Source organism: Cariama cristata, unplaced genomic scaffold (genome assembly GCF_000690535.1).
Source record: "Cariama cristata isolate BGI_N322 unplaced genomic scaffold, ASM69053v1 scaffold40805, whole genome shotgun sequence".
Classification (NCBI taxonomy): domain Eukaryota; kingdom Metazoa; phylum Chordata; class Aves; order Cariamiformes; family Cariamidae; genus Cariama; species Cariama cristata.
In genome coordinates this window covers 1,636-14,919 of record NW_009616583.1, presented here as the reverse complement: position 1 = coordinate 14,919, position 13,284 = coordinate 1,636, and the positions used below count along the sequence as shown (strand labels likewise).

The 13,284-nt window shown below is 35.0% G+C and overlaps 1 protein-coding gene across 1 annotated transcript in view; it reads right to left on the bottom strand.

Moving 5' to 3' along the window:
* LOC104161693 (serine/threonine-protein kinase Nek1-like) overlaps positions 1-12,983 on the bottom strand; it is a gene marked incomplete at its 3' end in the record, with an annotated part of 17,503 nt that extends 4,520 nt beyond the window's left edge. The window contains exons 1-10 of the mRNA XM_009700212.1: positions 12,867-12,983; positions 12,694-12,790; positions 10,530-10,627; positions 8,901-8,984; positions 8,380-8,447; positions 8,173-8,259; positions 7,036-7,090; positions 5,544-5,744; positions 2,416-2,476; positions 1,130-1,287 (exon numbers count right to left, since the gene is read on the bottom strand). Coding sequence (XP_009698514.1) covers positions 1,130-1,287; positions 2,416-2,476; positions 5,544-5,744; positions 7,036-7,090; positions 8,173-8,259; positions 8,380-8,447; positions 8,901-8,984; positions 10,530-10,627; positions 12,694-12,790; positions 12,867-12,983 — 1,026 coding nt within the window. The remainder of the gene's footprint in view (positions 1-1,129; positions 1,288-2,415; positions 2,477-5,543; positions 5,745-7,035; positions 7,091-8,172; positions 8,260-8,379; positions 8,448-8,900; positions 8,985-10,529; positions 10,628-12,693; positions 12,791-12,866) is intronic.
* Positions 12,984-13,284: the final 301 nt, after the last annotated feature.

Sequence of the window (13,284 nt, the reverse complement as noted above, 5' to 3'; positions counted from 1 at the left end):
CCTATTATAAGTCTTCGAAGGTCCCTAGATATTAAGATTCTCTTTTATTTGGAGAACAGATTTATTTGGTTATCCTTAGGCTCTTTTGCTTGGGTAACTCTAACCCAGGTTCTTGTTATCTATGGAAGAGGAGAATGCAGCCACTATTGAATATCTGGTAAAGAAGCAGCTACACATATTAAACCAAGCTTTTCCCTAAGCCTCTGATAACTATTGAACCTCAAGGATAATTTTCTATCCACCTATCAAATTCGATAGATGGATAGAGATCTGAGTATTATGTTCCGCAAAGTGCCACAGGGAGAAGGAAAGACAAAAACCCCAAAATTCACAAAAAAACCACAATAACAACAACTAAAATATTACTTATTCAGAAGAAAACTTGAATTAGTTCTCTTGTTCAAGTGGCAGCTTCTGGGTTGCTAGTTGTTTGGCATGTGCATATAGCTCAAAACTAGCTGTATCATAAACATCTCCTGGCCATGCAGTAATTAAAGTAATAAAGAGAGAGTGGAGGGGGAAAAAAAAAAAAAAGAAAAAAAGAAAAAACACACAAGAGTTTTATGTAATAAGGAGTACAGAGAAGATGACTGAAAGAAAGATCAAAAATACTGTACGAAGGTATACAAAAGAGTATTTCTCATTAGCTCATGGACTTAAGTCTGGGAAATTCCTCTTCCAATTACACAACTTCTCTGGCTGACAACACTTTAGAAAATGACTAAAAAAAGTTTTCTATGTTTTGAAAAATTGAGATTATTTTTGAACAAGGAAGAAAGAGGCAAAGATTCTTATCCAGTGTCAGTGATCTTGGTATACCTGACAGACTTCCAATATTTCTAAGAGTAGTCAACACCAACTGAAAACATGCAAAGCACATCTAGTTTAGCAGTGTCATTAAAAACCAAACCTAAGGTAGCAGCCTCCAAAAATAATTATATTAAAACCAACTAAACAAACAAAAAATAATAATGAAGCAAGCATTTAAACTACTCCTTTCTCTGCAGATGCATGTGTCCACATAAAAGACATCTTGAAAAGGAATGCATAGTATTTTCATAGCATTTAACTAAGCTATGAGCAAAACCTTAAAAAAAAAAAGTTCAATTTAAGTAACTTAGCTTTTTACCTGTCTAGATTTAGCCAATGGCTTCTTCTCATTAGGCTTTTTAGGTGCATCACAAGACTTCCTGATGGCTAAAGGCACTCCGTATTTTGCAGCAGGCTTGGTAATTTTCTGAGCTGGTGCAACTGAAGTCAGTATTTGCTCTTGAGCTGGTCTTTTAGCTAAAAAGAAGAAAAAAAAATTGTTTTATAGCTATCCAGCCTGCCCCGTGTCCCGTATTTCCCTTTCCCAAGGTCTTGGAACAGCAAAGCTAGAGGAAAATGGGTGAAGTCCTAACATCTTATTCACATGAGCCGATGAGTAAGTGCCATGTACCCAGTTGTCCAAAACAGCTCATCTAAATGTCATGCTTGATAAAAACCAGCAGAACACAAGCCCTGAGCTTTTCTTTCTCAGCACTTCAAACTGGAGAACTGAAGCTTATTTCAGCTGCCATGCTTCATTATCCATTTTTTATGGACACAGGGAGAAGTTCTCCTAATGGAATGGAGAGACAGGCCTCCCTCCACTAACGACACTGGACTGGAGCCTGCAACACTAATGTCAGCAGAAGATGAGTTCTGGAAGAGCTTCAATGGCCTTCAGGGATATTGGTTTCCCCATGGAGTTCCTGAAAACATGCCATATTGTGGATTTGATTCTGTGTTCGCAGGGCGCTCTTACTACAGAATAGCAGGACAGCAGTGAAACATACAATACACCAAAGCACTTGCCACACCTTCAAGTAATTACAAAGAAATAAAATAAGGGGAAGAAAATCTAGGAAAACAAGAGAGTAAACTAATGCAGGAAAATGAAGGAAGGTAAGACCATCTTGACAAAATGAACCACAACCTAATTTGCTACCAGTAGTAGAAATTCTACTGCTTTGGGCTGGAGTCAGGGCTTAATCCTGGAATCTCTAATGAGACCTCCCACACTTTTACAAGAAATGGTATTTCTCGTTACCCACTTGTCATTAGTAATGGGAGTGAGGGAATCATACAATAACAACATATAAATTATTTCCAGTATTTGCAGTCTTTGCTGTCTCCTTAAATTTTGGAAGCATAGCATACTGTGAGAGGAAAGAGTACATCTAAAATATTACAGGACCATAGCTTGTATTCACACCATTTGAACCCCACACACATCCAGCTCCCCAGAGGAAGGGGAAAATTGCTTCTCTCTCTTTTTTCCTGACACTTCTAGAATCAGGTGTAAGAACACACCAAAACCAATAAACGACCAAAGCTACATACCCCATCTTGCCAGAGCTGAAAGCAAAAGTACTTTACACACTTACTTACCTGGTGCAGCATGTGGTACAAACTTCTGGAAGATTTTGTGATTGAATTCTTCTGCAATAAGCTAAACAAAAAGTCGAACAGTTAGTCAACAGTATTTCTGACTGAAGCTAGAAACAACTCCTTTTCAGAGAAGCGTACCACTCCCAGTAAACATCTAACTAACAGTGTTTACTCTAACTTAAATTTAAATGAATACTCAGCTTCCTGTATTCATTTTAGTATCACTAACATTAATAAGAAGCTGGATTCAGTATTTTCAAACCTTTTTGGCATAATTACTCAAATAATTTTAAAAAACCTATTTAGTCTAACTTCTGAGTGGCACGTTACCTCACTTACGAACTAGCTAAGAATCTAGAAGAAAGTTAATGCGAGCATCAACATACTTTTATACGTAGTTAATTTTAGATTTCTGTATAGTTGCCAAATTTCACTTCAATTTCTCAAGACAGCTTGTGTCAAAAAAATAGTCCTTTAAAAACATTTGCAGTTTTTAAGTTTCTCTGTCCTTTTCAAGATGGAAATATGACTACATACGTGGTATCTAGAAACAATATATATGGTGTGCTGTCAGGGAGATCAAATTAGCATAATAAAATGTGGAAAACAGCTTTCCTGGAGTAAAAAATTGGAGTCTACACAAAGAACACTCAAACATTAATAGGCCATCATCTCGAATACTATATGTAGTTCTGAACCCAACACCTCAAAAACCATGTAGCAGAAATGCAAAAGGTTCAAACAAGAGCAGGAAGGATAATTAGAAGTGTTGAAAAGCTTCAGTACAAAGAACAAATAAGCTTGCTCCTCAGCCTAGGAAAAGATGACAGAGATGGAATGTGACAGGTCTAGAATACCACATGTGATCTTACAGAGAAAGACACAAGGGCAGCCAACGATAATACCAACATAAGAAGTGGAGTACAACCGAATATAAGGAGGAACGTTTAGAATAAACAAAGTTGATGCTTTCTGCAACACGCAGCAGACCTGTGAAGTTTCTTACTGATTATAAAAGCTTACACACGTTCAAGGAGAAATCAGCTCACGGACGAGAAATCTACTGAGGATGACTAAATACCAAAGAAGATACTCCCTGAGCGGACGCAACTGAGACAACAAAAGATGAAGGCTGGGAGAGTAGCATAGGGTAATGTCACGTAGACTTGCTGCCTTCTTATATGCCTCACCAGGCACTGCTTATTGTCAGTGTTCACTGCCCTCAGGACATGGAGTGAGACTGACTTTCAGCTGAGCCAGCACCAGGTTCTCATTTCCTAACATCCTGCTCTCAAACTTCTTGCTGAATCCGAGTGCGGCAACTGATGCTACCAACACAGGATATTCAAAGGATGGGAACTGCAAAGGTATTTTTTACAACAGCAGAGCTACTTGCAGACAGGTAATGCCCATACTACAGACCACCTTTCTAGAGACAGAGCATGCCAGGGATGTGTTACTTAATGTTCTGACAACAATGTTAACTGAATAGTCGCAAAACCACAAGGTTTTAAGGAGGAGTCTTTATAGAATCTTGAACTACCCAAATTATTTTGATTTGCGTAGACGCTACCAGTCAGTTACAATGGATGTGAGGAGTTAAAACTGAAAAAAAAAAAAAAAAAAAAAGAACCAAAGTGCAGCACTTAGGACTCTGCACATGATGGCAGAGAAACTTTTTAACCCGTGCAGTCTGTCATCAAATGATTCTGTAAGCAAGAAGTTGCACATGAGAACAGTCTCCTACTAATGGTGTTTCAGTGACCTTGAAGCTTTTATTTGGGTGGTAAGCTGTAACAACTGAAGTGTGATGTTTCCACGATAACACAGCTACCAACAGCAAAGAAACATGACTCTTCAGTACCTTTCAAAAAGCTCTTTTTTTTTTTTTAAATTGATGCTAATTTAGATCCACCTTTCACTGTAACTTAGTAACTATGAAAATTAAAAAAGAAGTTTATATAAAACTGGAAGACTGATTTCCTGTCATTTAAGAGCAGGATTTCAGCAATAGTTCCAAGACGCTGAAGATGTCAACTATCGAAGATCTCTTAAGGTTAGACTAAGGAAAGCAGAGGACAACAGTATAAGCCATTGATGAAACAGAAAGAAAATAAGCATTACAGCTGCATCACAGAATGACCACCTCTGGCTGAATACAAATGTACCAGTGATTGATACATTTACTAAAAGGTGCTTTCTGGCCGTGGGGGTTATTTGTTGTGTTTAAGATTAGGTAGCATCTTTAAGTCAAACATGTTAGTGATTCAGTTGGAAAAATTGTGTGCAAGTACTCATACTCAAGCTAGGAGAAATTAGTATCATCATCTGGTACTACCCTATTACTAATTATACTTTGCCTGACTAACTCCAGATAAAAATTTCATATCCATTCTAGCTACTGGAAATAAAATCAGATCAAACTATTACTGTTGCAGAAGTTAGAACAAAATTATCTGTAGACTTCTGAATTCTTACCTTTCATTGGGAATTTAATCTGAACTATTATTAGTTGAAAGTCTATTTCATATACAATTGAAATTCTAATTATATACGGCCTTCTTGCGAAATTTCTTTAGTTGTGAGTTAGCATCCATTAGAATTCTTTATACTCAGTGAGGTCTAAACAGACAAGTGAGCAACTCCTTCAAGGTTATATACATGATACACTTAAACGTCAAGAACTTTAAAGATTAGTTTACCTAGCAATATTTCATACAACACACTTTCAGGCCATTCTAAATTCCAAACAAAAAATGAATTGAAGAAATTACGATAAAGCAGTAATGCTGAAGTCATTGACAGTACCATCTTATGAAAAAATGCGTATCTAAACGAATCAATGTTTCACTCATAATTCCTCACTATAGAAAAATACACAAAACAATGTACTTAAGAAAATGCCAATTTAAATTTGGTTGTGGAAGCTTCCAAATACTTAAGTAATCTGAGATTTTTCTTTACAGTTCATAGGAAAGCTCTTTTTTCCTCAACTGAAAGTATCTCTGTAAAATTTCTACAGAATACCATTACTCCAGTTTCTCACGTTGTATATTAACATTAGAATAAAGAAAAAGAAAATTCTTACGGTGCTTTTAGTAAAATTAGAATTAAAACCAGCTCCATACCTGTGGCGTGAGAAATTTTTCAACCCGTTTGGCTATAAAGTTTTTCTCCAATATGGAGTTTACTGAGGGTCTATTCCTAGGATTCCTTTTAAATAACTGTGAGAGCAGATTACGTAGGTCATAGGAGTAGTGCATAGAAACAGGAGGAAAAGGTCCAGAGATTATCTTCAGTACCAAGTTCTTCATATTACCAGCTTCAAACTATGTCACACAAGAAAGAAAAGAGTTACTACGTATTACTTACTGTCTGTCCACATGCAAGACTGCATATAAAGATGAAAACAACAAAAAAAACCCCCACACCTTCCTTTGCCTCAACATACCAAAACAAATCTTCAAGGCCATCAACAGTTTACAGCAGCAGTTTAAAATAATCTGCTGCCAAGTATTCTGATTATAAATACATCAGAATACAGATATTTCATACTGTAGAGATAAAAATTTTGCTAACAAATAATTATTTCCTTCCAGATCTAGACTGACAATGATATATAATTAAGGATAATACAATTATATATAATTATCTGCTTGATCTCCTCTCCCAAACACTTTCAAACAATCGCATGCCTTCCGCCCTTTTTTAGCAAAGCCACATTTCAAATGAAGGCATGTAAAGCATTTACACTCATTCAGTGTACAATCCAAAGGAATGCTTAGACTTCAGTTTAAGCTCAGGAAACAGAGCGCACCATTTCAATTGCTTTGTACAATAAAAAAAAAAACAGTACATATCATCCAGCTCACAGAAAACAACCTATTGTCATCAACTCTCAGAAAAGCAACATTGTCAGCATTGCCGCCACAGAAAAGACCAAGCAATAAGAAATTACAAAAGCTTGAAATGAAACTAAATCCTTATCCCTTGATTTTTTTTTTCTGATTTTCATGTTGTTATAATCTTTTTCTTTTAATAAAAATAGCTATTAAAAACCAAACCAAACAACCCACAAAAAAATCCAAAACGAGAGAAAAAAAGATGTTTTTCCTTCTCTTCCTAACTGGAAAATGGATGATAAAGATATATTCTTCAAAAAAACACAGACTCATGGGGCGCGGAGTAGAACTCTGTCACCTTGAGAGTTTTTTTCCCTAGGAACTATTCCTGTTCCAGACAGAAATGCATTAATCCATCTGCACAAAAAATGACAGTCCAAAATCTGACTTTCAATGAAAACGTCAAGTTTTTTTGAAAGAAAGGAACACTATTCACAGTATTGCTTGTTACACCTAATTTTTTCAGCTAACACAGTTCATTAAAAAGCTACATTAGAAACAAAATACACAGTGCTAAGATTTCTGGAGAGATTGGCAGGAGCCAAAACACAGATGGAAAACGTTGGTCAGTATAGGAAGAGGAGATGAAAATGTTGAAGGTATTTTTAAACAGTCACACTGAGAGCCCTTCATCAACTGAAATACATTTGCGTAACATCAGGAGAAATTCCTGTTTGAAATCACTATTCTTTTAAAGACAAAGGAAGTTGCTACTCACCGCATGTTTAAGTGTGCACATTTCATAGAGAACACAACCAAGGGCCCAGATATCACTAAATCAAAGAGAACATATCTTAAGAATTAGTTCCAGGTATAACATTGCCAAGTAACTTATATGTGTGAAGTCTGTCTTTGAAAAGGAAAAGGTTATATTCTGAGTATGTACAAGCTTCCTTGTATGTACATCTTCCACCCCCCAAACCACAAAACCCCGAACAAAAAAAGAATTCAACAACCAAAAATAAAGCCAACCTGATCACCAGATGAGGTTATTTTGGCTCCAGATTTTATTTAAACCTTTTCATCTGAACCATCCCAATCACTGAAATTAGACAAAATATGGACAAAGGCTTTTTTTCTTTAAATATATACATTTGCCTGAGGTCTCTGAGTTAAACAAACAAAAAGCCAAACAAAACTCACCACCTAATTCAGCAAATACAATTCTCAAAGTCAATTTACTCTGTTTAACATTGACTTACCTTACCCTTACTCATTACAGGATTACAGAATACCATTAGATAATAAATCCCATGTAGAAGAAATTAAGGGACAAGGAACAAGTTTTTATCTTTTAAGAAACCAACTTAAATGAGCATCACCCACAGCAATGGATGCAGCAGCTTAGAGCAGTATAAGACTAACTTGATATCATCCATTTTAATTACATTAGGGACACTGTTACCAGATACAGCCTACTGTCAGGACAGCAAACGCACAACCCAAGTATCTGTATGACTTTGTTACCTGAAGCAACCTGAGCCACCTATCTATGCATGCTCTTAGAGAATCCAATTTCCGTGTTTGCGATTTCATTCTTAACACAGTTTCCCATTTGCACTGCATAAATTAAGGCAGTACAACTAACGGGCAGATAGGCAAAAGCAGAGCCATAACTAAGAGCATGGCTAGATACAGAACTCGAAGCACTAAGCTAGGTCATCTCTGCATCACGTTGCTTTGTACTGCACAGACCTACTAAGGTCCCACTTGTAGAGTGAGACTCAGTACCTTCCTGGGTAAGAGATGAACTAATGGCTGCTCACCATCATATGAAGAGAACAGCTTCAGATTTCTAAAAGAATTCACTTTCTTCTCCTTACCACAAATGCTTAATAAAAATGCTTATTAGTACCTTTTATTGTTGTAAGGTTTGTTCTGGCATATTTCAGGTGACAAATAGTATGGCGTTCCTATGCAAGTGCGAGCCAACTCCGCAGTACTAAGAAAAAAATAAGAATGAGTGTTAACTAGTTAACTCATGTGAAGTGCACAAATTGTGTTTTCCTAGATCAAAGCGATTTAGATGAAGTCAGAGAAAACAGCATTAAAAAGGAGTTACCTGTTAAGAACTCTGGCGATCCCAAAATCTCCCAGCTGTATTGTTCCATCTTTGGTTAAAAATATATTCTTGATATAGAAATGTTAAGAAGTCTGTTAATTAAAACATTCATACAATTGCACACTTTTTGTTCTCAACATGCTTTGGGAAGAATAAAGTTATCTACCATTCAATCACTCTGAAGTCACTAGCAGTAGTGTTATTGACTACCATGAAACACCAGACTTATTCTAGTCCTGCTTTGTCAAAATTAAAGAAAACACTATTACGCGTTCCAAAACATAACCTTTTCAGTCCCCACACATAAATATGAGTAACACTCAAGTAGCTTAATCCAATAGCCTGATCTGTTTGTACAAATATCATATAAACCTCTTCCAGACAATCCTGAAGAAGTATTTCCATTATTAGAAGTGTTTACATCAAAAGACTATTTTCCATAATTTGCCAACTTAGACTAGCAAGATATGAATGTCATCACTTTGGAAGTAAATTCAGTTAAAAAATAGTTACTGACATACCTGTGACTTTATGTCCCGATGCAAGATTTTTCTATCGTGTATATGTTTTAGTGCTAAGCAGATTTGTACAAACCAATCCAGAATCTATGCATAAAAGAAAATGCAACATCAGCATCATTATTTATCTGAAAGCCTCCCCAGTTACATAACTGGAGATATTATCAAATCAGTTTTATAATTATAGCTCAAGACTTTTTTTTCCACAAACCTGTCTTCATTTATACCACAGAATAATTAAAACCGTAACACTACTGTCAGTATAATGCAAACTTTTTCATGAAACATGCATATTACCCAAATTAGATATTAAGCCTGAGACTACTGGTTTCATTACATATTATAAACCTAACAAAAGTACACAATATGAATTTGATTGGCTAAAATGTTTAAGACGTGGAACTTGCATCTCAAAGATTGTAATTCTGTTGTAACCAATACAACAAGTCTTCTTGCAGTCAGTTAATTAACCAAGCCATACCGATGTTTACAGAAACACACATTTTATCATACAGCAATGTCAGCGCCACACCAGGACAAGTAATTTTATGTATTTTACCTTAAAAATAGTACAAAGCAGATTTCAATGAAAAAAAGCAACAAACAACATATTATAAACATGCCAACAAAACCCATCTTTTTCAGTAAATTTGTAAAAATCACAGTATAAGAAGTGACTAATAGCAAGAACTTTTCTACGTGAATAGTGGTTTCACATTCCCAACTTAGAAGTACATACGTGTCAAAATTACAGTATAACACAAGGTGTAATTTTCACTTTTCCACTTTAAGTTCTTCTTGCAAAAGTGAGTCCAAATTAGAAAAATGAAAAGTTTTACATATTATACCCAAAATGTTTCACGATTACCCTGTTCTAAATACCATCAATAGACCTAATATACTACTAAGCCTTTCCGATCACAGGTAAGTTGAGATCCTACTGGATGCACACATAAAAAGATGGAAACAATTAATAAACAAGGAAACATATGTCACTTCTAACAAAAAAATTGAATCCTACGTAATCTATTTTGACTTCATTTAATCAAATCTGTACATAAAATCCTTTCATTTATTCCTATTCTCCCACAGTACAAATGACTTTATAACCAGTATTGTGGAAAAAAAAAATCTGCTGGTATACTTTCAATACAATATTACATTTTTTCTAATGGAAAGAATACACTTTCGAATGATGTCAACTTCATATTGCCATATTCCATATTATTATACTTGCGAAGTATGTTATTTTATACTTCTGATACATGAAAATCACTATTACAAAACAAAAATCTTGTGCCATTATACCTTTAAAAAAAATTTCAAAAGGTTTAAAAATATTTATGTTGTCCTTCAGTATTTTTCATTTCTCAGATTTGGTTTACTATGCAAGAGATCCAACTTTTTTCAAAGCACCTTACACATACAGACAAAACCCCAATTAACATACCCAGGATTTCCAGCTACATTTTCCCTTTTTTAAATACTACTGTGACTGATGGCAACGAGAACCACAATTTGAGAACCTCCTTTTAGATTAAGCAATCATATCTACCAAACTGAATTAAACTAATTTAAAACTCGTTAAAAAATATCATGCAACAAAACACCATAGCAGCAGTTTGCTGTTACCTGATCTTCAGAGAATAAGATTCCCTTCTGGGCATTTATTTTTTTAAAAAGGTCTCCTCCTTCACAGTAATCCATCACTATGTAGAGACAGCCATTTTCTGTAAAATGAAACACAAAGTATTTCAAAAAGGAAAAAAAAGACCCATCTTTAACATAACTTTCTGAATATCTTCACTGCAGTCACAGAAAAAGCAACAAAAAATGAACATTTTCACATGCAGCTTCAAATATCGTTTATTAGTACTTTTTTCAAACTTCAAGCAAAAATGCTTTTATTATTTTGAGTTTCACAACGTAAGTTTCCCATTTCTGGTAACATCATACTATTTTGATATGGAGAGAAAAAAAAATGACATCTGCTGAACCAAAGCCCCAAAATGGGGTTCAAAACCACTATGAAATTAAAGGTGTCACTTTATGAATGCAATACAAAACCATTCTTCAATCTGCTTTCAAACACCCTATAGATCCCCTACCCTAAAAATAGAGATCTTAAGTTCTAATTTAGGTAGTTGACCATTTGCCTAATTCTTTCTTGGAGTTTTACCTGGACAAGGTATTACTCACCCTAAGCGCAAGAACGTGACAATCATCAGCTCTCATACCAGACATACAGTTCATTTCAGAGATTGAAGAACAGTAATAAAACTTGCAGAAGACAATGACAGATAGAAATAATTATTTCTCATTTTTGAATGAAATTTGGGCAGACTTCCAAAATTCCTATGCAAGTTCCCACGAGGAGGTATGAACATATATAACACATTTCACACAAAGTTACTGTTTTGTTCCTCAGTGCAATCTTTTCCAGTTACTGATGAAAAGTGAGATTAGGTAGAAGTAAATTACAAATTACCAAAAACACAAGAACTACACTACTCATATATTAGGCCTGATTTTGAGAAGAGCTGAATAAATGCATAAAATCAATCACATGCTGATCAAAAGAAAAACTCAGAAGAGTTAGTCATAGCACCTAGAAAACCCTCTAAATAGAGTCAAAATTAATTAAATCATCTAAGTTGCTTAAATTTGACTCCTGCAGGATGCTTCTGAAAACTGTCTTTCAAAACATCAAACCCAGGATTTTTCTTTTATGCTTACAGCTGTATTTTAGTTAAGCTTTATAATCGGTATTATTTTAAATTATGATCCTAGGAGTCTGGATTTCTTGCGGACCTGTTGCTGAAATAATTCTCTTTTATAAACCAAATCAGGATGTTCAAAGTCAATGTGCTTTAGCAATAAAGATGCAACATGAAGCCTTGTGAACTACAGATTACAGGATCTACCTTGTAAGAAGAAAAAAGCAAAAAAGGAATCTTAAAGAACAGGCCTGTATTACAGAGAAGACAGAAGCGTGGATCCATAAACCGGAAGACTATGGCTGTACAATATAATTATAGCACAAAATTCTAATTTAACGAATAGAAAAAATAAAAGCCCCCAATCAAAAGACATATGAAAGTCAGCAGAAAAGAAGGAAAGGCGAAAAGAGCAGTGTCCCTAAACAGTATCTCAAACATTACTTAGTTTTTTTAATAGTATTTTAACCTATATGATAGGCTTTTGGATTCTTTTATTTGTTCTGCTCATTTCCCAAGATATTCCCTCTGAAAAAAATGTGGAATTCTACTTCTCCTTCCTTCATAGCTTGATGAAGTAAACAGTCCCGTCATTTTTTCCAGCTCTGAAAGCAATTCTGTGATTGCAATTACTGAAGACTGCATTCTAAAACAACATACTTCAATAAAAAATTGCTCTTGCTAGGCTATCAATACCCAAATTTAGACCATACTTATATTTAACATACACGAGCATTCAAGTCGTTAGGGTATACAGAAGTATTCAAGAAGTCTGAGGCTCTGAGAAACAAGGGAGCATAACCCTTTCATTTAAGTATCAACCAAAACTGATGCATGTAAGCAAGAGACATGAACATTGCCATTTAATTGTTGCACTCTTTTTATTACTATTATTTCTAAAAATACAGGGGAATTGTGAAAAAAATACAACCGAGAAGAACTGAACTAAGTAATAACAGTCTGAAAAAGTTTGATTAAAGAGAGAAAACACACTGACTTTTAAACTAAATGCAATCAGTAGTGCACAGTCAGTCACTTACTACCACTACTTCAGGTTCTACCATATTAATTAATCTTACCTTCAAATGACTCCCTATACAGGACAATGTTCGGATGTTTCATGTTAGCCAATACAGCAACTTCTCTCCTTGATTCTTCTCTCTCCTTATTTGACATCTTCAGAAAGAAAATAATGATTTTTGCGAACAGAATTACAAAAAGAATGTATCAGTAATTAATAATTATCACTCACCTTAGAGATGTTTATTTCTTTAATAACATACTGTTGGCCATTTTCTTTAGCTTTGACAAGAATTGCTTTCCCAAAGGATCCTTCTCCAATCTTTCGCACTTTAATATATTTATCCATGGTTATCTTCTTAAGGCATCCTTACTTGAGCACTAGGCAAAAAAAACCACAAACCAGATTTAGTTAGCCATACTTAGTCATCTAGCCTGCCAGGTCACATTTTTATTTTTTTTTTCCCCCCACTCAAAGTGTCAATCCATTCGTCTCTTCAGTTGCATCACATGCTTTGCAGTTTTTCTGTAAATCATCTACTCAGTCTCAATTAAATTTTGGTGCAGTTGGCTGACTTGGTGTAGAAAAAGGGTTGCATTGCTAAAACCGGTTTAATCTTTCATCTTGACAGACAGCATTAAAAAAAGAA